The 21,894-nt window shown below is 38.3% G+C and overlaps 2 protein-coding genes across 5 annotated transcripts; one reads left to right on the top strand and one right to left on the bottom strand.

The window, feature by feature from the left end:
* Positions 1-1,321: 1,321 nt before the first annotated feature.
* LOC147324212 (aromatase-like) lies at positions 1,322-5,283 on the bottom strand. The gene is made up of 9 exons (XM_086297844.1): positions 5,041-5,283; positions 3,976-4,126; positions 3,723-3,877; positions 3,459-3,635; positions 3,212-3,326; positions 3,012-3,126; positions 2,776-2,938; positions 2,444-2,685; positions 1,322-2,329 (listed from the first exon to the last, which is right to left on the bottom strand). The coding sequence occupies exons 1-9, from the start codon at positions 5,186-5,188 to the stop codon at positions 2,099-2,101; spliced, it is 1,497 nt and encodes a 498-aa protein (XP_086153970.1). The 5' UTR covers positions 5,189-5,283; the 3' UTR covers positions 1,322-2,098.
* Positions 5,284-5,841: 558 nt separating this feature from the next.
* Positions 5,842-19,949, top strand: LOC147324213 (uncharacterized). 4 transcript variants are annotated; one of them, XM_086297830.1, is made up of 26 exons: positions 5,850-7,449; positions 8,118-8,169; positions 8,278-8,295; positions 8,384-8,446; positions 10,533-10,634; positions 11,343-11,414; positions 11,508-11,588; positions 11,721-11,792; positions 12,028-12,120; positions 12,569-12,655; positions 12,762-12,851; positions 14,735-14,857; positions 14,946-15,023; positions 15,125-15,199; positions 15,447-15,539; positions 15,629-15,709; positions 15,997-16,068; positions 16,150-16,242; positions 16,325-16,399; positions 16,481-16,570; positions 16,667-16,747; positions 17,350-17,430; positions 17,577-17,645; positions 17,755-17,880; positions 17,972-18,119; positions 18,205-19,949. In XM_086297830.1, the coding sequence occupies exons 1-26, from the start codon at positions 6,985-6,987 to the stop codon at positions 18,665-18,667; spliced, it is 2,943 nt and encodes a 980-aa protein (XP_086153956.1). In that variant the 5' UTR covers positions 5,850-6,984; the 3' UTR covers positions 18,668-19,949. The 4 variants fall into 4 exon arrangements, with proteins under 4 accessions (XP_086153958.1, XP_086153956.1, XP_086153955.1 ...); XM_086297829.1 differs by having other exon boundaries at positions 5,851-7,449; positions 11,508-11,612; positions 18,205-19,947; XM_086297831.1 differs by lacking the exon at positions 12,762-12,851 and having other exon boundaries at positions 5,851-7,449; positions 11,508-11,612; positions 18,205-19,945.
* Positions 19,950-21,894: the final 1,945 nt, after the last annotated feature.

The following is a 21,894-nucleotide window of genomic DNA, read 5'->3' on the forward strand; positions in this document are numbered from 1 at the left end:
TTTAATATTTAAAGACGCTTAATGGAGATTATTTCTACTTGATCTAATCATGATCTAGCGATAAATCTCATGGTAAAACCAGCCCAACCACCTTTTCCTGCTTACAACTGAACCTCGGATTTACAGAATTGCTACACTTTTAATTTTTTTTTGACTTTCACCATAATAACAGCAGGCTGAAATGCAAATAAAACTGAAGAAAGATGCTCTCTTGTTCACTTTTTACAGACTTGTCTCATGAGATGCTAAACAGAAGTGCAGTGTTTGATTATTTTCCAAGAATCAGCAGCTTGTCCTCTGATTTTGATTTAGTCTCTTGAATGGATGAGCGCACAGTATATTTGCACTAGTTCATTTTATTTGCAGCTCTTTTGCTCCTTTATTGAAAAAGCACAGGACGATACTGACAACGACTCCACGTGGAGGTTAATAAGAAATTGAAGCATTTGATCGGTCATGTTTGGCATATTCATGAAATTTAAAGTGTTGTAAATATTTGTAAAATATCCAGTTGGCCTGCTCGCGGCTGACGTGAACTTCCCCTTTTTTCTTTCTGACACGTACAGTGAGCGGTCTGTCTTGGACGGTATGGACTGATTATTTAAGCACTCATGTTTCTCATTAGGTGGATGTTAAGGGTTGTTATATTTTTGTATGACTGCAGTATTAAAAGAACATATTTATGCGTTTATATTCTTACAAAATGTTTACATGCATTTCACTGAAAGAAAGGGAACCATTGTTCTTCATGTGCTGTTTGACTGGTCTGTGCCAGATTACACCTGTATGTTTCTTTGACATGTTTTGGCTTGTTTTAAGTAATTCAGCCTGAAGGGAAAGTTTGCTTTCTGCGTTTCTTCTATGCCTGTGTGCTGGTTTGAAGCACAGTGTGATGCTAACAGTGTCTCTAATACTCAGTTTTAACCCTACGCCTTATGTTTTAATGCCAGTACGGCATGTTTGATTTGTGCCTGTGGTACAGAGGAAAAAAAACATCCTTGTTTCTTGGAGTGCCTGTCATTACATTCAGTTAACTTATGAATAAATTCAACATGTGAAAATGACCCTTTGACTTTGACTCATTGGTTATTTAATAAATTGAGGCTCTCATGGAGTTTATGCTTATTAACACATGTATTGGGTGTGAAACAGGAAGTAATAATACGAAAATTTATATGAACTACTGATTCTGCACAATAATGAAAATGAATATTTAAAATGAGCTTTTTTATGTGAAGTTGTTTGCATGGTGAAGCTGAAGTATATACAGCATTATAGCATATTTCTACACTGATTATATAACATAGAAATACCCACAAAGGCAAAGTAAATGCAGATTTTATTTACGGTAAATCATTCATGAAAAGGGTTATTGTTCTTAGCCATAATGTACTTTTTCTATAGCTTTATTTTTAGTTATATAAACTAAAAAACCTTTTTTAAAAATCAGGCATAATGTTGGGTAATTACAAAACCACAGAGTAAAAAGTCTCAAGTTAATTTGACCAAATTTGTCAACACAGCCAAAAATGAGACTACACTGAGTACCCGGAGAGATCATGCCCAAGCCAGGTGGTGGAGTTGAACTCAGGACCAATCACTGTGCCACCATTGCAACAGTTTACTGTAGTTTGAGAAATTTTGAGAAAGCTTCATAGCGTGAGATTCTGTAGCTGAGCAGCTCCTGTAGTAATGTAATGTTTGGGTGACCCACTTACAAAACAACAGATGCTAAATGAGATGAGAAGAAACTGATATCAAACTGAAAACATAATACAAATAAAACTAATGTAAATACAGAACCATTGCTCCTCTGCATGTGATTTTTTTCTTCAGTTATTTCAATCATTGTAAATGCATCTTTATTAAATGTATGAGCTGTGTACACTGTCAAAACATTAATCAGAAATCTATACTTAACAAGTGTACTTTGTTAAAGATTAGTAAAGTTTAATTTGGAGTACATGTGCTGTTAATACAAATTTACTGTGAGTATTTCCTAGTACAGGACTTCATTAAGGCCTTTAAACCCATTTCAAGATGTTTTCATCTGAAGTGTAAAAAGCGCCGTTATGTTTCGCAGCTTGATATTGTGGGGTTATGTCATTCGTGGGATGAAGCGCATGGCCAGGATGTGCTCGTCTTTCACTGGCTGCTGTGACAGGTTGTTGGTCTGCTTGATGCTGTTGAACGTGCAGCCTTGACGAGGACACACAGTGTACCGAGACAGGAGAGTGACCAGGATGGCCTTCATCATCACCATGGCGATGTGTTTGCCCACACAGGAACGAGGCCCGCAGCCAAAGGGCTGGAAGTAACGATTGGGTACCTGCCAAAGAGAGAAGGCAAAGACTCAAATGTGTGTGTGTGTGTGTGTGTGCATGTTTTTTTTTTAGTTTAAACCATTAAACATTTATTGCTGAACTACACTCTGCTCACTTACCGTTTTTTCAAAGTTCGTGAGGTTGAACTCTTTAGGCTTGGGGAAGAATTCGGTTTTGTGCATGAGGCCAATGTTGAGAATGATGTTGGTGCCTTTCTTGATTTTTGTACCTGCGATGTCGTTGTCCTCCAGAGCTTTCCTCATTGTGAAATCGACCACAGGATGAAACCTCAAAGACTCGTTGATGAAGCTCTCCATCACTTTCAGACTTTGGTAATCGATATTTTCCACGTCTTTTTCATCTGAAAATGAAAGATGTGTCAGAATACTTCTACTCACCAGAGTGAAACTGTGAATATGGAATATTGGAAACACTGTAAAGCTGCACTAACTCAAGACGGTGTTCATCTCCTCCACTAGCTGCAGCTCTAAGTCCGGGCTCTGTTTCAGCAGCATCAGCATGAAGTAGAGGCTGATGGAAAGTGTGTCGGGGGCTGCGATTACCATCTCTAGCACACACTGCCTGACATTATCTGCTGATAGCTCTCCGTAGTTCTGTTAAACACAACAGACGGGAATAAGAAAAGACAATTGGGGGGACGACAAAAATCCCTCCAAAGAGACCGACCTGGGCAAAGATGAGCTCTGTTGCAAAGTCGAGCTCGTCGTCCAGTTTCTCGGCTTCATGAATCATCTTTTTCTTAACTTCAAGCAGGCTCTCTATCGCATCTTGCAGCTCCTGTCTGTTGGCACAAAAAGCAACACAAACATTAGGTTGAAGAAATCGCAAACCACAATACTGACTTACTGTGAGATGAGGTGTCTTACGCTGCTCTCTTATGCTTGTTGTACAGCCATCCAACCTTGAAGAATATATCTGGTTTTATTAGAACTGTCTGCCAGGTCTCAAAGTAGTTGTGAATTTTCATCAAGAATTCTTTCTCTGAATTATTAAAAAGAACAACAACAACAACAACAAAAAATCAATAGATGCAGCGCCAGAGCTCATGCGTCACAATTTCTTGCAGATAGTATGCGGTTTTAGGAATCTATGTGCAGTAAACACGCAATTGACCATTTAACGGCACTCCTAGGAACAGCCTGTTGGAGATGTCCAAAATGATGGCTCTCAGGAGACTGAGAGTATCCACATGTCCAGAGGGGTCAGTCATATCCTGTAAGTTGTCCAGGTGTTTGGCTGTGGAGCTCACACAGATTCCTACGGTCCTCTGCAGGCCGGGTCCAGTCAGAGCTGCACAGTAACATTCAGTAGCTCCACAGTTCAAGAAAGCAATAGTCTAACCACAGTATGTGCTGTCAGTGTGTGGTAATCGCTCACCTTTAGAAAAATATGTTCTCACTTTTTTCCAAAGCAGGACATCACTGTTGAAAATGATACCATTTCCGTACATGCCGATGCACTCGAGTCCTTTTTTGGTCCCAAATCTGGAGGTGTAGTGGGCACTCCTCAAAACGTGGTACACTTCAGAGGACCTGCAGAAGAAACCAGGCTTTACCTTTATCTGAAAATTTACTGTAAAACAAGTTCGGTTTACTCTAAAAAACAAAAACAAAAAAAACAACCCACTTGCCTGCTCAAAATCAGGGTCTCCTCTCCGTTTATCCACACCCGCACAATGCTCCCATATTTGTTGTTGTAGTAGTTACACGCTGTTCCAATCCCAGACCAGATGAACCTGCTGTAGGAGAGAATGGGACCGAGTCCTGCTAAGAAGGAAGGGCCTGACAGAGAGAAATAGGTTATGATAGTAGACTCCCACTTCTACTGCAAATTAGCAAGAACCTTGTCTGTTGAGTTTAATTTGAGAAAGATAGTGTATTTTTTTGGGATAGCTGCCAGGCTCTGATCTTAGTATATAGGAGAGTGGCAAGTAAGGACGGCACTCTTTGTTCTGTGTGTAACTGTTATTTGACTTCTGCATGAACCATTTTCATCAGTATACAGGAATTTGCACCTGGAGCTGCAAAACAGAGACTGTTTGTGATAGTTTTAATAGACAAGGAACACGCTCTGTGATGGTTGAGTAAACCTTGTTTTGTCATTGATGCAGACCTTCTGTGTATATGAGGGTTTCCCTTTCTTTGTCATTAGATGCTTGCTGACTTTACTCTGTATCTGATTCCTTCGCAGTGGATGGCTAAATGATATAAAAAGACACTTTGGAGCCTTTAATTAATATGGTATATAAATACTTATAGTATATAGTATATATAACTCTATGTGTATATATATCTATATATCTATCTATATATATATGTATATATATATATATATATATGAGTTATTTAGGATGAATAATAGGATTTGATAAATAAGGTAAAGATTTTTTAATTGTAATTTGAAGTGTATTTAGAGTGTAATTACTGTAATTACTGTACTAACTATAAGTATTTATATACCATATTAATTAAAGGCTCCCTGGGGCGCACTCTGTCAGTGCGCCCCAGGGCAGCTGTGGCTACAATGTAGCTTGCCATTGCCAGTGTGTGAATGGGTGAATGACTGAATGTAGTGTAAAGCGCTTTGGGGTCCTTAGGGACTGAGTAAAGCGCTATACAAATACAGGCCATTTACCATTTATTTATATATATATATATATATATATATATATATACATATATATATTAGTGCCTACCTGGTATGTGTGACTGTTTTCTTTGTCTCCAGGTGGTGAAAAGCAGCAGCAACAGCAGCAGAAGTAGCAGGACAGCAGTGACTTCTGACGCTCTATCAGCCACCATGGGGCCAGCGATGAGCTCCTCTACCGGCAGCATCCTCTGCATTTCTCTAGCCAGGTACACCCAATGGAGCACTGTGTTTGCAGTCTGCAGCAGACTAAACAGAAGATGATCAACCTGTGGGTTTCCTCCTCTCTTATCTCCTGTGGAGTCTGTCCTTCAGTCTAGGACGTAACATAGCACTGAGCCACATTCAAATCAAAATACACCCACATCAACCTTTATCATTAACTGTTTGTATTACTGAAGTAGTTAGCATCAAATATACAGTAATTACAGACATCATTATGATTTTTTTTCATGATGATCTCTGTTATCTTACAATTATAGGGTCATTAGCCCTTATCTTACTTATTGTCTTTGATATTTTCTAAACTATTTATACCTTTATAGTTATTTTACAATTACAGTATTTTGTCATGTATCTTAAGTTTTTCATCACTGTGCTGCAGAAAATTGAACAACATGAATTTGCTGCTGTCAGACTGCATCAGAAGGACACTGATGAGCAGCGAAATGTGAGCTCATTATAAATAAATAGACTAAATAAGCAAGATGCCAGACGCAGAAACTGATTTAATATTAAAGTCTAATATCAAACACAGTGTCTCAATTCAAGGTCCAAATACAATATATATATATATATATATATATATATATATATATATATATAAATCCAGTGTTTCAAGTGTTTATAAATCCTTTGGCTGAGCTTTCACTTTAACAGTTGCCTGGAGACGTGGTCACTTGAGGGTTACAAGCACCATGGCAGAGGAGTGAACCTGAGACACAGCAGTGCATATCTGAACCACAAAGCAGTTTCCAGCAGAACAAAGGAGGTGCTTTTTATTCATAAGAATGGAGAACCTGCAAGGCTTTCACTGGTTGTGCTCTGCATTAGTGTTTAGATGGGCTTACTTCACATTTAGCTTTGTTGCACCCAGAGAAACCCCACTGTCCAATTCATCAACCCGGGAGGCTTTTGAAAGGGAAATTAATTAGCTGGGTCAGACTGACCTGTGTCAAAGGAGACAAGGACTTACTCAGGAGTTCAGAAAGGGAAAAGAAGAATTAAAAAATGTCATAATTATATTCTTAAAAGCTCAGTTTTAATAATTTAATCTAAAAGTGCTGTCAAAGCGATTGATTGATTGCATGTTAGTTAGTCCAGTGTAAGAAATCATAGTTGCAAAGTTGAAAGGAAAAAACACTGTTCATGGAAAGCTTTTGTGAATGAGCTGGCTTTCATGCTTGGTACCTGTGAATAGCTGGTATGCCCTGTTTAAAGATACTGGCCACACATCTAGGGGTGGATGTGTTGGTCTTGCTCTGAAATTAGCAACAGAAGCTACAATGACCTCTTCCCCCCACCCCCGAAAAAGCAGCAAATCAAAAATCAATCAAAAAAAATGTAACATTGACTATTTACGAAACTTTCAATTTCGAAATTCATATTGCAATGAATAGAAAAAAACAAAACCCTTTCATAAAAAGGATATTCTGACACCCACACATGTACATCCGCACACTCGCAGACATTTGCTGAAAGCTCTCTGAAAGTTCTTTTGTAGATCCCAACAATGTGTCCCTTGTTCGAAGCTTATTTATTCCACTTCCATGTAATTTTGAGTAGGACAAGCTAGTGAAAATGCTGAGGAAAACAGGCACCAGAATGATGGGAAGCCCTATGCTGTCTGGAGGATGTGTCATTCTGGAAATATGTCCATTAGCTGCATTTAAATCATGCAAGCCTACAGATTTCAGCAGTCTTGCAGATGTTTGTTATTATGCAATGCATCACGTGTCTCTCTCTCTCGCTGTAGTTCCAGGCAGATTTTGACATGTTTATTCCTCTCCAACTGCTCTACTGTGGTTTCTCTCTGACGTGTCATCTGCTGGCAGGTGTTCAGAAATGTGCTGTATGTGCTTCTGAATTACACAGCCCGGATCACTGTGCAGCGAGGACCAAGGAACGGGGCACAAACATGAAAGAGGGAAGTGTTGTTTCTCCCATGTGGAAAGTGTTGCTGGTGGGGATGTGCGTGCTGCTGCTCCTGAGCACGGCAGGTTTAGTGTTTCTGCTGTTTCGGCAGAAAGAGTTGGCAGATGAGCTGTTTAGGCTGGAGTCCCAGATGCAGGAGCTGACAGAGAGCTGCAGGTTGCGGACGGGAATCCTGCCCATCGACCCCGGAGAGGCCCGAGAGTTCAGGAAGCTCCACCGCCGCAGGAGAAACCAGGAAGAAGATCCAATGCAAAGCGAAGATCAGAAGGATATGCTGATGCTCATGACATACTCTATGGTTCCTGTAAGACATCAGCATGCTTGGATGTTTCTGTAGGACTGTGAATACTAATGCTAAAAGTTGTTTACTCTATTATGACAAAAACTGAATTTTTTTATTTTTCCAGAGTTTGGTGTCTTTAATACGATCACGTGAGGCATCTCCTTGCAATCTAAGAAATCCAGGAGTCTGTTGTAACCATTAACAAATTTCTAGTCTTGAGTGCTTCCTGGAAAAGTACTTTGTGCTGTGAAGAGTGACTGCTCCTCCCTCGGCTCCACTTTCTTCCACTACAAAACTGGCATTTCTTCAAAGCCGTGCTACTGTATATTTTGTGAGGGAGCCAGGGGCAGTATCATTGTTTTTATTAACAATTAATCTTCACTTTCAGTTTGTTTCATCTAAAGCCTAAAGATTAAAAGAACAGCAGACATTTAAGAAGTGAGAAAATTTTAGGGAATTTTAGTTGTTGTTGTTGTTATACTCTAACTGCTTCAGCTCTGTTAACGAGAATGATTCTTTTGCTGGATTTTGGGAATAAACACTGAACATGGCAAAATATTAAAATATAGACCTTTAGAAAACACCCTGTCCTTTCTGTGTTAACAGGGCCTAACTCAAATGGCCCTATATGTGGTTAACTTACACCTAAATCAAAACTTTCCTCATGCCTGTCTTTTTCTTTATTTCAGGTCAAAGCCTTCACAGACATGTGCAGGAGCTCCAAAGGAATTTGTTTAACAGGTGCACATCATAAAAACATGCATCTCCACTGTTTTCATTTGCGTATTTACTGCCCATAGTTGTTGTTGTTGTTTTTTTTAAATATGTGAATTGTTTTTTTCTTTCCAGGCCCACCTGGACCCCCAGGTAAAAACTGAAATTTAAATTTACTGAGTAAATTTACTCAAATTATGCTAAATTCCTACTGCATTACAAAGTGTTTTTGTTCTGTCAGGTAAACCTGGTTCACCTGGACCCCCAGGTCCACCGGGGCCAGAGGGGAGACGAGGTAGAAAAGGTGAGAACTTTTATATGTCTAAGAAATCTGAGAACCCATCTCCTCTCCCATTCAGCGAAAAGCTGTATGAAAACAACCAAATTTGCAGAACAGAAGCTTCTCGTGCATTTCAAACAGTCTTTCATTGTTCCTGCTGTGATTGCGCAACACGAGCATCCCACTCACTGTCTGCAAGAAACTTGTATTTAGCTGCCACATAGCTGTTTACTGCAGTGGGATAAGTGTTTGCTGCACTGATTAGCACTGATTAGCCCAAATTATAGTATTTTTGTTGTTTTGAAACTGAAAATTGCAGTGTGGGCAATGTTTTTTTGTTTTTTTTTTAACTTTCACTCATTCACTGTATCTTTTTACCAACTCTGCATGGCTTAAACTCTGAGATTAATCTGAGATTCTGAAGAAATTTAGGTTTTTGAACTAACATGAAGCTCTTGATGAATACTCAGGGAGCCTGACATTACCTTAAAAGACTGTTAACTGTTATTGGTTCCTTTTCCTTCCTTCAACTCTTCAGTCTTTTTGTGATGTGTTAAATTTATGCTAAGTAGGGCTAATCCTTACTTCTCTTTTCTAAACTGAGTAGCTTTTGTCATTTTTCAGGCCTGCTTCCAGAACAAAATAACTGGGTGTGCATCAAATGTTAATGAGGGTAATCTCTGCCCATACAGCTCACTAGGGCTACCTGAAAACCCCAGTGTTCTAATTTCCATCAAAAAACACACCTTTAATATGTCTTGTGTCCTGTTTCCCTTCACTCACTCCCAAACCAGTCATGGCAGAGGCTGCCACTCCCCGGTAGTAGTTTTTCTTTCCCACTGTCCCCAAGTGCTTGCTCATATCACCTGATTTTTGTGGCTTTTTCTCTGTTATTGTAGCATCTTTACCTTACAATATAAAGCACCTTTATTGTGGTCGTTGGTTGTTGTGGTTTAATACGATAAAAATAAAATGTAACTGAACTGAATACATTTGAGGCATCACAAGTCATTACTAAGGTTAAAACAGTCTTATATGAACAGTTAATAGGGTAGCCCACATCACAGCATTCCTTTTTCTTTTATTGTTTTTGTTACTTCTGTGCCAGACTTCTGTACTTACCATACACCTTATAACAGGATGCAGCTGTTCTAAAACTCTGCAGCAAGAGTACTTACAGGGAGTAGAGAGAGGTGATATTTCTGTCATAATAAGGCCCTTTCATTTGTTTCCTGTTAAATCTAGAACCGAATTGCAGTCCTGCTTAATCACACTCTGACACATGTTATAGATCTCATGGTACCATATTCTGTAGATAGCACCAGAGGGCAGACTTACTTCTGATCCTCACATTTTCAGCATTTCAGTGGGAGGCAGAGCCTTCAGATATCATGCTGCTCTCATTTGAAACCAGCTCCCAGTTTGGGTTTGTGAGGCAGACACCATCTCTACTTTTAAGATTAGTTTTAAAACGGTCATTTTTGATAAAGCCTGTAGTTAGGGCTGAATCAGGTGACCCTGAACCATCACTTAGTTATGCTGCTGCGTCAGAGGAACCTCCCATGACGCATCGAGCACCTTTCCTCTACTCTTCTCTCTTTTACTCCACAGACTTCAAAGGGCCATGAACATTGCATGCCATTACCTCCCTGTGCTTTCAGCAGAGGTCTCTGGCTCTGGAGCTGAACATTTCTGACTCAGCCAACCTTCTTTGTTTTAATTGTCTCCTTGACCTATTTTCTCCTCTCTCCCTTTAACCCAACCAGTCAAGGCTGATGTGTGCTCTTCATAAGTGTGGCCCAGGCTGATCTTTCTTCATGTTAAAGTCACTCACCTCATATTTATGCATCCAGTGATATTTATGAAAGTGGCAATAACTGATAACAGCTTCTTTGGCTGGTAACATTCAAAATGAATATAGAATCAGAGCCCCCACCCACCCACCACGTGAAGTCTTAGCCTTACAGTGTAAAAATACTCTGAGATGACTTATGTTTTGACTTTTCACTATATAAATATAATTGGGTTAATATTAAAGAGTCTATATTAGCAGTATTGTTAATTTGGTCTGTTCTGCACATCATATTTTTAATAATCTGTGTACATAAAGGTCTTCCTGGTCCACCTGGTCCACCCTGCTCCACCTGTTGTTCCAGTGACATGAAAAACAAGATTACTGAAGGAAGTAGTCGTCAAATTTACGCATGGAGAGGTAGGAATAATGCCACAATGAGCCAGTGGACCAAGGACCGCAAACATGATATGAGAAGCTGTGTGATTATTAAAAAAACAGTGTTGGCTGACCTGAAGAGTGTTCAGTTGCTTTTGTTCACTCTATATTCGATTTCAGTAGTAGTTAAAAATCACTTGTTTATCCACTATGATATTAAGCAGTGTAACATTCACAGTTCTAGTTGTTTTACCACAAAGTAAAATCTTTTCACGTCTCTCCTCACAAATCAGACTGGTCAAAGGCATGATTAATGCCGAGATTTTAAAAGCACAGAAGCCATTCTCCTACAGAAACAAGATTTAAGACTGTTATTTAGATTTTAATTTAAACTCTTTGATTGTCTGGATTTGTCTCTATTTTATTTAGTCTCTTAGTTTCAGTCATGTTGATCTTAAAGATAAGTTCCCAACACACTGGTCATAGAGGTGTCCATTAGCCTGATCGACAACTGTTCATCCATTCATCCATCTTCTGATTGTTTAGAGTTAGAGTCAGAGTCAGGGTGATCACTGATGATGACTTAGACCTCACAGGGTTAAAATTAATAGCTAATAAAACAACACAGAAAACAACAAGTTGCAAAGTATATATGTATGTCTGTATGGGTGGATGTTATGGATGGTGTGTGCTTCGTAACTGCTCTGAGATAAGGGTAGCAATTTATGTCTCTTTTTTTCTTCTTCACAGAATCACCGACACCACGTCCAGCTGATAACACAACTAATGTTTTGAATGTTAGTGGCACAAATATAAAATTAGGTTAGTTACCACTCTGAGCGATAAGAAGTCTTGTTTGGCAGACTAATATTTGACTAAGAAAAAGCATCAAACTCAACATCTTTTATTTCCTAGATTTTGGTTCTTTTTATCCAAACCACAGTCAAGACGCCTTCAACAATACCAAAGAAGAAAATGTCACAGAGGTCCCAGCAGGTGAGAGGTCCCAATCATCAGCAGGTGAGAAGTGCTGAACTTCAACAACAGTCAGCGCAGCCACGATCATTTGTTTTTTGTGTCACAACTGAAAATGCTGCAGAATTGTAAATGTCCTCTTTTTCCCTCCAGGCCTGCTGAGTGTAGCCTTAGACAACAACAGCGACTCCTTCAGAAATGTTACTGTTACTACAGTGGAAAGTGGTAAGAAAATGTCTGCTGTGCTTGCTATCAGTATTGCCACATCACTTCAGAACACAAATAAAAATGGTTGAATAATTGCATTTCCCACTCAGTTAAACCTTAAATGCGATCTTTTGTGCTTATTTCCATTTTGGCTCAAAAGGATTTGAAACTTTGGCCACATATACAGTATAATAGTGTATCTGGATTCATTTAAAACATTTATGGTTATGCTGATCATGTTTCTTTTCTGCAGACTGGATATCACCTCACCCAGATTACCAAAGTGACAACCTGACTGAAATCGACCCAGAAAATGTTACAGAAGCACCAATGAATTTATTAGCAGGTTAATATTGGTACTCATTCATTGTACACACAAATCTTATTTCACACTATACTCATTGTACTGGATTTCCTCTTTGATTCCACGGTGTTACCAACACCAGGTGAGCCGCATGATGCTGGAAAAGCTCTCTCTGATGAAACTTTAGACACATATTTGAAAGCTGGTAAGAAACCATTTGAGTGTCAGAGTGTCTCTGCTAAGATATTTAAGAGACGGCTGAATGTTTTAGAACTGACGTTAACAAATTCATTTATATTTCTGCAAACGATACATTTACGATCACCTAATAACTGGAGACACAAAAACTGGTGAATTATGTGATTTTAAATTACACACGATATGACATAAAGATCGCTTGCTGTTTGTAATAAACCAGCAAGTTTCTTCTACAATTATGATAAATTGTGTGTCCAATCATCCAGTGACATCTTCTACGTTCCTTCTGCAGAATCACCAACAGCACATCCATCTGAAAACCTCATAGATGCTTTGAATGTCTCTGACCCTGAGAAACTGGACAATAAGACAGAATCAGGTAAATGATCAAAAAAACTAAATTTGAATATATGAAAAATGTATTTAAACCACACAGTTTAAACCCCCCCCCCCCCCCCAAAAAAAACAAAAAAACCCCATTCTAGACCGTTCACCGTTTTATGAAGATTACAGCTACAGCACAGCAATTCTTAGAAACCCTGAAGTCATCACAGAGGCAGCAGGAAAATTAACAGGTATTAAACTCTAAAACATCCTCTTTCTGTCACTTTAGAAGTGCTTTCACTGTATAGACCCCAGTGATGCAGATCTAAACAGTGCTGCATTTAAGGGCAGCAGAACTGTCAGTGAACAACAGTAAAAACTGGTGTGTTTTAAAAATGCTCCTGTTGTGAGTGTACGGGCTCATACTTGGTTTGATTAGTTTTACTGGCTGCAGATACTTTATTCGTTCACAATCATTCACAAGCTGACGTTACAACTGACTAACAGACTGTGCACTAATATCTTTTAAATGTCTTTGAATACTTACCTTAGTTATATAGTATTATATTATCACTTCATATTTTTAATCCATACTTATTTTACTTCATTTGCTTTCAGATTGTTTTTTAACACTTGTTTTTAATCCTAATGTGATCATACTGTATTCTATGTTATTGAGCTCTATTTATTTAAGCAACTTAATCATGTCTGCAGTGTTTAACTTGATTTTAACTTCTATGAAAAAAGATTTTTCCAATTTTGGGATTAAAATAAACTGCAAATTAAATTTTTCCTAAGAATGAAAAACTGTTTAAAATACTTGCAGCAGAGTATGAAGTTGAGCTCCAAATTGAAGCAATTAACTATTCGAATATATAATTTTTCTAATGTGTGGACCAACTTCTCTTTCTTACTGAAGAATCACCAACAGATGGTCCAGCTGCAAACACCTAGTGATGGGTCGTTCGCGAACGAAATGGCTCTTAGAGCCGACTCTTTGACGTGAACGACGCGAGCCGGCTCCTTATCGCGAGCCGTCACGTGTTTTTTTTTTTTTTTTCTTTCTCTCAGCCTCTCTCTCGCACTTTTTTTCCGTTTCACTCTGCACGCGAGCCTTGTGCTTTACGCTGGGCAGAGGGGGGAGGGGCGGTAGTTACACTCAGTAGCACAGGAACAGAGCCAGAGAGAGAGAAAGAGAGGCAGGGACAACAACATTAGAAAGGTATAGTAATCATCCACAACTATTTTCGGTTGCAGATGATAAAGGATTGAGAAAGTTTATTCATGCAGGTCCATATGACAGAGAATATGCATGTTCTTTTAGTTTTCATATTATAATTTATATTTAATTGTGTTGTGGTTTGCAGTGTTTTGTGTTCTTTTCACTTTAAATTTGTGAAAGGAAAAAGCTGAAAATGTAAATAGTTAAAACTTGAAATGTGAATAGTTGATTTTTGTATTAGATGATTTATTTATTACATTTTATGTGGAGTGAATAAATAAAAGTATATTTACGGTGGCCCCTAGAGACAAAGCACATACAAACTTCAAATCACGTACGAACTCTGAAGCATGTACAAACTCCAAAACACGTAAAAACTCCAAAACACGTAAAAACACGTACAAACTCCAAAACACGTAAAAACTCCAAAACACGTACAAACTCCGAAGCACGTAAAAACTCAGAAGCATATAAAAACTCAGAAGCACATAAAAACTCAAAACACGTACAAAAGAACAACAGAAGTGCTCCAGGATGCTGGGCGCAGTGTTGAGCCTTTGTTATCTTGTGGCTACACAAGCCAGCAAGTACCAATGACCGGATTTGGTGTGTGGTAATAACAGGTAAATGAACTTTTTTTTAAATTATTTGAATATATATATGAGTGCCTGTGTATAAATACACAAACAATACACACATGCTTTCAATTGTGTAATTTAAGTGATCTAGTAGCTCTGCTTTGGAAGTTCAGTTCATGCTAGAAATGTGTTTTGGAGTTTGTACGTGTTTTGTCTCTAGGGGCCACCGCATATATTTATATATAAACATATATAAATAAAACCACTTGTTTTTACGTTAGTAATTCCTTTTGTGCATAATTTTATATTATTGTTAATAATAAATTAATTAAAGCAACAAAACAACCTGAAGAGCCGGGAAAGAGCCGAAGGAGCCGGCTCTTTTTAGTGAGCCCAACCGAAAGAGCCGGATCTCTAAAAAGAGCCGGAAATCCCATCACTACAAACACCAGAGGAGGTATGAACATTTGTAACCCTTCTGACACAAAAATCCAACACAAAAAATTCACCAGGACTGATTAATGACAACATTTTAATTCCTCTAGACACAAAACCATTTATGAACAACTTTAATGATGCCAACACTGAAAATGTTACAAATGGACCAGTACAATTATTACCAGGTAATAAACCTTGTGCTTTGAGTTATTAACTGCATGTCCTCCTCTTGTTGTGCTTGGTATGCAAAGAAGACGTGTTGAACTTTGTTGTCTTCTTTTCACAGCTCCACCTGATGCAGATTTAAACAGTGACTCCTCTAATGGCAGCGAGACCTTCATTAAAGCAACTCTGAAAACTGGTAAATTCAAGCTGTTTAAAGTTCAGTGCTGTTTTATGTTTCTGTAGTAAATGTTTTGGGGTGGTAAGAGCTTTATCTCTTAAACATCATTAATTATGAAAATATATAGTTTAGGCTTTTTATTTTTTTTATCTCATGAACAGTGAGATTTAACCAGGAGTGAGAAACCAATTTTTATATATTACTTGTATACAAATCTAATGTGTGCAGCAGAAATTGTAGTTACATCTTGTGTTTCTTCCTGAAGAATCACCAACAGCGTATCCTCTTCAGAAAGCCACCACAGATGCTTTGAATGTCTCTGAATCTGAGAAACATCTGAGCATGAAAGTGAAAACTGGTAAATCAACCAAGACTGCAAAGGCAAACATAAGTTTGAATATATTAAAAAACAAAATTCAACCTAATACTTATTTTTTAAAATCATAGAACCAGTAACATTTGATGACGATGAAAGCCAGGGGACCTTGAATGACACAGAAACTAAAGGACCAGTAATGCTGTTAACAGGTATGAAATCATTGCTTTGGATTATGAAATATCCTATTTGACTTTGGTTATTATTTATATAAAATTCTTGAATTTATCATTTCACTCTAATCTTGAATAAATATCCAAAATGATGCCTGAGCTGCTGACAAAATCAGGAGCTATGCTGACTCAAGGTTCAATATTTAACTAAACCTTAAATATCTTAACTTTTTACATTTAGTGACAAGAAGCTCAAGCTTATAAGGACTGGTTGATTCTAGTTGGTGTGCCAGCTCTTCTAGTAAAAGTTTTCTTTCTTTTTGTAGAATCACCAACAGAACATTCACCAGAAAAATCCAGAGGTGCTTTGAATGTTTCAGATGCAACAACAGAACTTGGTAAACCTCAGATGAGACAAACCTTAGTCTGACTACATGAAGAGAAAATGCTAAAGCCATTTTTTTCTTTAAATTTTCCAGAGTCCTTAAATTTTGATCAAAATGACAGCCAGGGCTCCTGGAATGATACAGACACTGCAAATGTCACAGAGGGGCCAGTAAGAGTATTAATAGGTAGGAAATCATATGCTTTGAATGGTTAAGTTACTTCTTTCATAATAAAAGTTCTGAATGTGGCTCCAATTTCACTCTGCAGCCCCACGTGATGCCAACATAAAGAGTGATACATTTAATGGCAGGAGAACCATCATTAAAACAAGCACAATAACAGGTAAAAAACTGCCATACTGTATCTGATTCTGGTTATACTGTTTATACGTGTACTAACTCACTTGTATCTTTGTATCTGCAGTAACACCAACTCCACATCCAGCTGAAAACACCAGAGATGCTTTTACTGTTCCTGGTTCTAAAAAGGATGCAGATAAAACAATAGAACCTGGTAAAACATTAAGACACTAGAGATAAACTGAAGTCTAAATATATGAAAAAAAGAGAAAAAAAAACAAGAGAGTAAGCACTCTACTTTGTTTTCTAGAGCTAAAAGAGGCTGATAAAGATGTTGCCTTCAATGTTGCTATACGAAATGCTACAGAGGCATTAGTGACACGATTTATAGGTAAGACTAACACACTCGTTACTCTCATAGCGTTATTTATTTATATGGAATATTTCATCCTATTTATATTGGAGTCTTGATTTTTGCTGGAACATTTGGATGGTATGGTTAAAATTTTACGTAAACACCATGTGACAGCATGGATTTTTGGGCCCCTAAGTACAAGTTAAACATCATTAAAGACCGTGGCCTACCCGCGTATTGATCCTGATCATGTCCATGTGCTTATGACCACAGTGTACACGTCTTCTGAATGGCTGCTTCTAGCAAACTGGTTAATTGACATGACTCCTCAAATGGGCTCCACATTCACCAGAACTCAATCCAATGGAGCACCTCTGGGATATGTTGGGTGGGAGGTTCACATTATGGATATGCAGCTGACAAATTTGCAGCAACTGTGTGTTGCTATCATATCAATATGGACCAAAATCTCTGAGTGTTGTTTACAATACCTTGTTGAATCTATGCCAAAAAAATCAAAGGTGTGAAGGAAAAAGAGGGCCCAACCTGGTGCCAGTATGTGCCTAATATGGTGTTTTTGAAACTATAATATCATTAGAATCTCTATACACTCTTTCATTTTTTTTTTCAATTTAAAGGTTCACTTTCTGAAGAACTGGATAAAAACAGAGACACTTTCAATAACAGTGGAAACGTCAATGATAAACCCATGACAACTGGTGAGGAATTGCCACGTGTCCCATTTTGACCTCAATACTGACACTTCACTTCACACCTCACACAAAAATACAAAGTAATGATCACTTGCTATGACTCAAACATCATTAATATTTACATTAAAAATGATCTTTCATTTTTTTTTCAGATTCTTCAAATAAGCTCTGGTCTGATAATAAGATCAGTGTGACCACCGGTGACAAATCAACAGAAAGTGGTTAGAGACTTGCTAATTAAGCTTCAAATCATGCCATTATCTAATTACCTTCTACTGTATAGTTTACTGAAATACAAAAGTGTGTGTGTGTGTGCTTTTTTTTGTTTAGAGTGTATTATTAAAAACATAAAATGCTCAGAGAAGCCCACTGAAATGGAAAGCACCTATGGAGCCTGGATGTCAGACGCGTCGCAGCTGGATGAAGATCAGTACTGGGTGGCCGATCATTTTTCAGGTGACTTACACAACATCCATGAATTCTCACTTCATAACAGACTTTTGAGAGTTATTTGATTGGATTTAACGCAAGAACTTTTTGTCACCAGGTCGACATTTGTGGGAATATCAGGACCTTTCAACATCGCAAAACACTAAAAACACTATAGACACCAAGAGGTTCTACCAGGGGTGTGGCCATGTTGTTTATAAAGGATCATTTTACTACCACAACGGCGGAAAAAACAGACTTATAAAGTAAGTGCTGCACCATCTGCAACTGTCTTGAGGTGTTTGATGCCTGCAACATTTATTTAATGGTCAATATTTTAAATTTTTACAGATTTGGTCTGAAAACGAAGAGAACGCAGATTCTGACCATGCCAGACACCAGATATCACAACCTGACTTATCTTTTTCGAAACTCAAAGACATACTTCAAGTTTGCTGTGGATGAAAGTGGACTGTGGGTCATCTTTGCCTCAAACGCAGATGACAGCACACTGGTCGCAAAGCTCGACGATGACACATTCTCTATAGAGTCTGTCATAAACACCACCTACCCGACAGCTAAAGCAGGAAATGCTTTCATTGTGTGTGGGGTGCTGTATTTCACAGATGACAAAGACAGAAGGGTGACATATGCCTATGATTTAAAGAAAGAGAGTCCTGTGGATGCAGGTTTTGACATAAGATCAGGTAATGGAATCTTAGCTATGCTGTCGTACTATCCCAACAAAAAGATTTTGTACGTGTGGGACAACAAAAGTGTGAATACCTGCAGAGTTAAATTCAAAAAGACCTAAAAATAAATAATCAAACTCTATGACATCATGCAGTTGGCTTCACAAGGCATTGTATGATTTAGTTTTGTCACAATATACAGGTAAATAATTGCGCAATTTTTTTAAATTTTTTTTTATTTTTTTTGTGTCCCGTTTGGATCTTTAGCCATCAGAATTGTTGTCTTAAGGCCAAGAAAGATGCCAAGCGGATTTATTTTACATCATGGCCTTGCCATATTGGTCCATTTGATTGACCTTTATTATAATTAGGAATTTATTTTATTTTCAGTTGCTACAAAGCGCAATTTTTCTTGATGTGTGCTTTTCAGTTTAATTTGTTTGTGAAAAACAACAAAAAACCAAGGATGAATAGTATTCATAGCAACGTATATTTTTGTATTTTTCTGTAGACAGACTTCTGTACTGAAAGTCTTATAATCCGGTCAAATAAAAGGTGTGTGATACCTCTTTAATAATAATCAGGTTCTGCTGTGTCAACGTGATATTTAGCATTTTTCACTTCTCTCGAGAGCCTGCCTTAATGAGTATGTGCATGTGATAAAGCTATCTGAATACATGATGGTGGTGTACAGGTGGTGGTGGACGGCAGAAGCTCACAAGCCAAGTTTTGTCCAGGAGCCTTAAGAGATGACACACTGGAACAGCTTTTACAGCTAACTGTGCAGCTGGGTTGAGACATTTGAAATCAGACTTTAAATGTAAATTTATATGAGTCGTTTTTGTTTGCATGTCTTACTTTGTACAACTGACTGGGAGAAAAGTTGTAACCTTACACATACACTCATTGGCTACTTTTATAGGTACAATTTGCTAGTACCGGGCTGGACCTCCTTTTGCTTTTAGAACTGCCTTAATTACCATACAAATGTTGCAGTATAAACTGAGAACCATTCAATCAGGTAATGTTTTTTCAGATCTTCTGTTGTCCAATTTTGGTGAGCATTTGTGAATTCAATGTAGCTTTGGTTTCCTGTTCTTAGCTGACAGGAGATGCAGTCTTGAGTGTTATGTTTTGCTGCTGAAGCTTCAAGGTATGCTCTTCTGCATACACTTGGATGTAACAAGTGGTGATTTGAGTTACTGTTACCTTCCAATCAGCTCAGAGAAGTTTGGCCATTATTCTCTGACCTCACATTCATTCACTTATATTTAACAAGACATCTTGTGACAGCCGTCTGTTTGAATGATAGTAGCATACAGTATTTCTGATGAAACATGTCCCTAAAATTAGTAGTTTTTCCGTTATCCATATAACATCCATGACAAAGTGTCATGGCCCCTTCTTAAAACAAAAAAACAGCTTCTTGTTTGTAGCATACAGTATATTTCTGATGAAACATGTCCCTAAAATTTGTATTTTTTCTGTCATCCATAGATAACGGGCATAACTTCTGATTTAAAGTTCTGTCTGTCTTTTATCAAGCTGCTTTAACAGGGTGAAGAATTAGCTGTGCAGAAACAGCATGACATATGAAACGGTCAAGATAATCATACACTCTTTTTTTTTCACTTCACAGACTCGATCTCATCAAGTGTCCCAAAAAACCTTGTCAGCAAAACAGTGACACAAAGACAACTTTATATAGGACTGCACAGTATTTTTTAACCCTCGGGCCCTTCCACTACATATAGACAGACAAATAGCCCTAACTTTGAGTGGCTCTGGGTTACAGAGGCGGACACATATCACAAGAATCCATAAGTGATGTACTGAACTATAAAATCGCAAACACTATTGGATAGCGCAACAGGAAATACACAAATTAACAAGAACACTGCACAGTATCAAGAACAAAGACAAAATAGTGCATATTTGCCAATAACACGGGTGATGTCAAACCTAGCCCATATTTCTGAGAGTATTTCTTCATTTCTTTCTTTGTTTAAAGTTACATGCATTTGGCTGCGGTCGTGAGGTCTCAGAATCTGCTATGTGAGCAAAAAAGAGTGACAAGACCACAGAATCGACGGCTAATAACATCACAGAGAAGCTCGCAGCTATTAACGGGAGATTGAGAGACCAGTGTCGGAGTGTTAAAAACAGCTTGAAATTCTCAAGTACCATCATAATGCGGCTACCCCTTCGGCGCCAGCTGTGGGCTCAAGGCCGGAGCTCAAGGCCAGAGCTCAAGGCTGGAACCGAACAAAAACTCCCTGATAACGACTTGGTTGAGTCTGTTCCTTCCCATTCCCTACAAGGCCACCTGGGTTGGCTGGAAGACTGTTTACTTAGCCTGGCAGGGCGAAGGACACTGTCTCAGCTGAACTATGGACACGCACACACATACTGATACTGATAAGCACTCACTGACGCATCACCCTCCCCAGAGGCGGAGCCAGACATTTGAAACACCCGGGGCTTAGCCCTAAAGGGTAGTATGCATGTGGGATTTTTTTTTTTTTTTTTTTTTGGGGGGGGGGGGGGTAGAAATGACTAAAAGATTAATAGGCTCTGTTTTGAGTTTTGTTCAAAAAAGAATGACTTCATATAGGGAAAAATATATATCACATATGCAGGACACCTTAAACTAGTTTTTTAATTAAGCAGCAAGGCAGAACAAGGTCAGGGCTGTATCAAGACACGAGGACTAAACCCCAATTCAACCAGACCCAGAACTGATCCAGAATTAAAACAGGACTACAACAGTTCAAAATCAGGACTACTGAGGACTTAACCAAGACAGAACCAGAATCAGAACTAGATGATAGCACTAAAAATCATCATAGACCTGCACTACACTTATTTTTTAATTCTACCAAAGTCCACTATTTAGATTGAGAAAAGTTTATATAATTATTTAGCCTTGTTGTGCAAACAAGCCTGCATAACTTAATAAATATAGAATTTGAAAAATAACAAACCTAAAAAGAAACACTAGGTACGAGATACATGAGGACCTATGATACGGTGATACTTTTGGTAAACAACCATTTGACTAACATGTGTGTCTCACCTGGGGCCCGTTCTTCGTACCTCGCTAAGTAGGTTAGCCGGATTAGATTGTTGACGATTTCGCGTGATCCTGGATCAGTCGGTTCCCCGAAGCTCATCCGGGACTTGCTGTCATAGCAACAGAGCCGTAAGCGTAAACCTGCTCGGGAGCAGGTTTACTTTATGTAAACAGGATTAGATCGCGGCCACGCAGGTATGTCCGCTTCATTTATACGAAAGCAACAGCGATATTTTACCACTGTTTCACCATAAATAAATAACATCAATGTAACTA

This window comes from Aulonocara sp. 'chitande type north' Nkhata Bay, linkage group LG7 (genome assembly GCF_057382095.1).
Source record: "Aulonocara sp. 'chitande type north' Nkhata Bay isolate Kocher_YH1m ecotype deep benthic linkage group LG7, A_spYH_male_GT1.1, whole genome shotgun sequence".
NCBI lineage: Eukaryota > Metazoa > Chordata > Actinopteri > Cichliformes > Cichlidae > Aulonocara > Aulonocara sp. 'chitande type north' Nkhata Bay.

Coding starts and splice junctions, on each gene's coding strand:
- LOC147324213 (XM_086297829.1), top strand. CDS start 6,985: ATGTTTATTCCTCTCCAACTGCTCTACTGTGGTTTCTCTCTGACGTGT. Junction 16,400..16,480: donor TAAAACAAGCACAATAACAG/GTAAAAAACTGC, acceptor TTGTATCTGCAG/TAACACCAACTCCACATCCA. Junction 17,881..17,971: donor GGTGGCCGATCATTTTTCAG/GTGACTTACACA, acceptor TTTTGTCACCAG/GTCGACATTTGTGGGAATAT.
- LOC147324212 (XM_086297844.1), bottom strand. CDS start 5,188: ATGCAGAGGATGCTGCCGGTAGAGGAGCTCATCGCTGGCCCCATGGTG. Junction 3,878..3,975: donor GAGACCCTGATTTTGAGCAG/GCAAGTGGGTTG, acceptor TTTCTTCTGCAG/GTCCTCTGAAGTGTACCACG. Junction 3,327..3,458: donor CCTAGGAGTGCCGTTAAATG/GTCAATTGCGTG, acceptor TTAATAATTCAG/AGAAAGAATTCTTGATGAAA.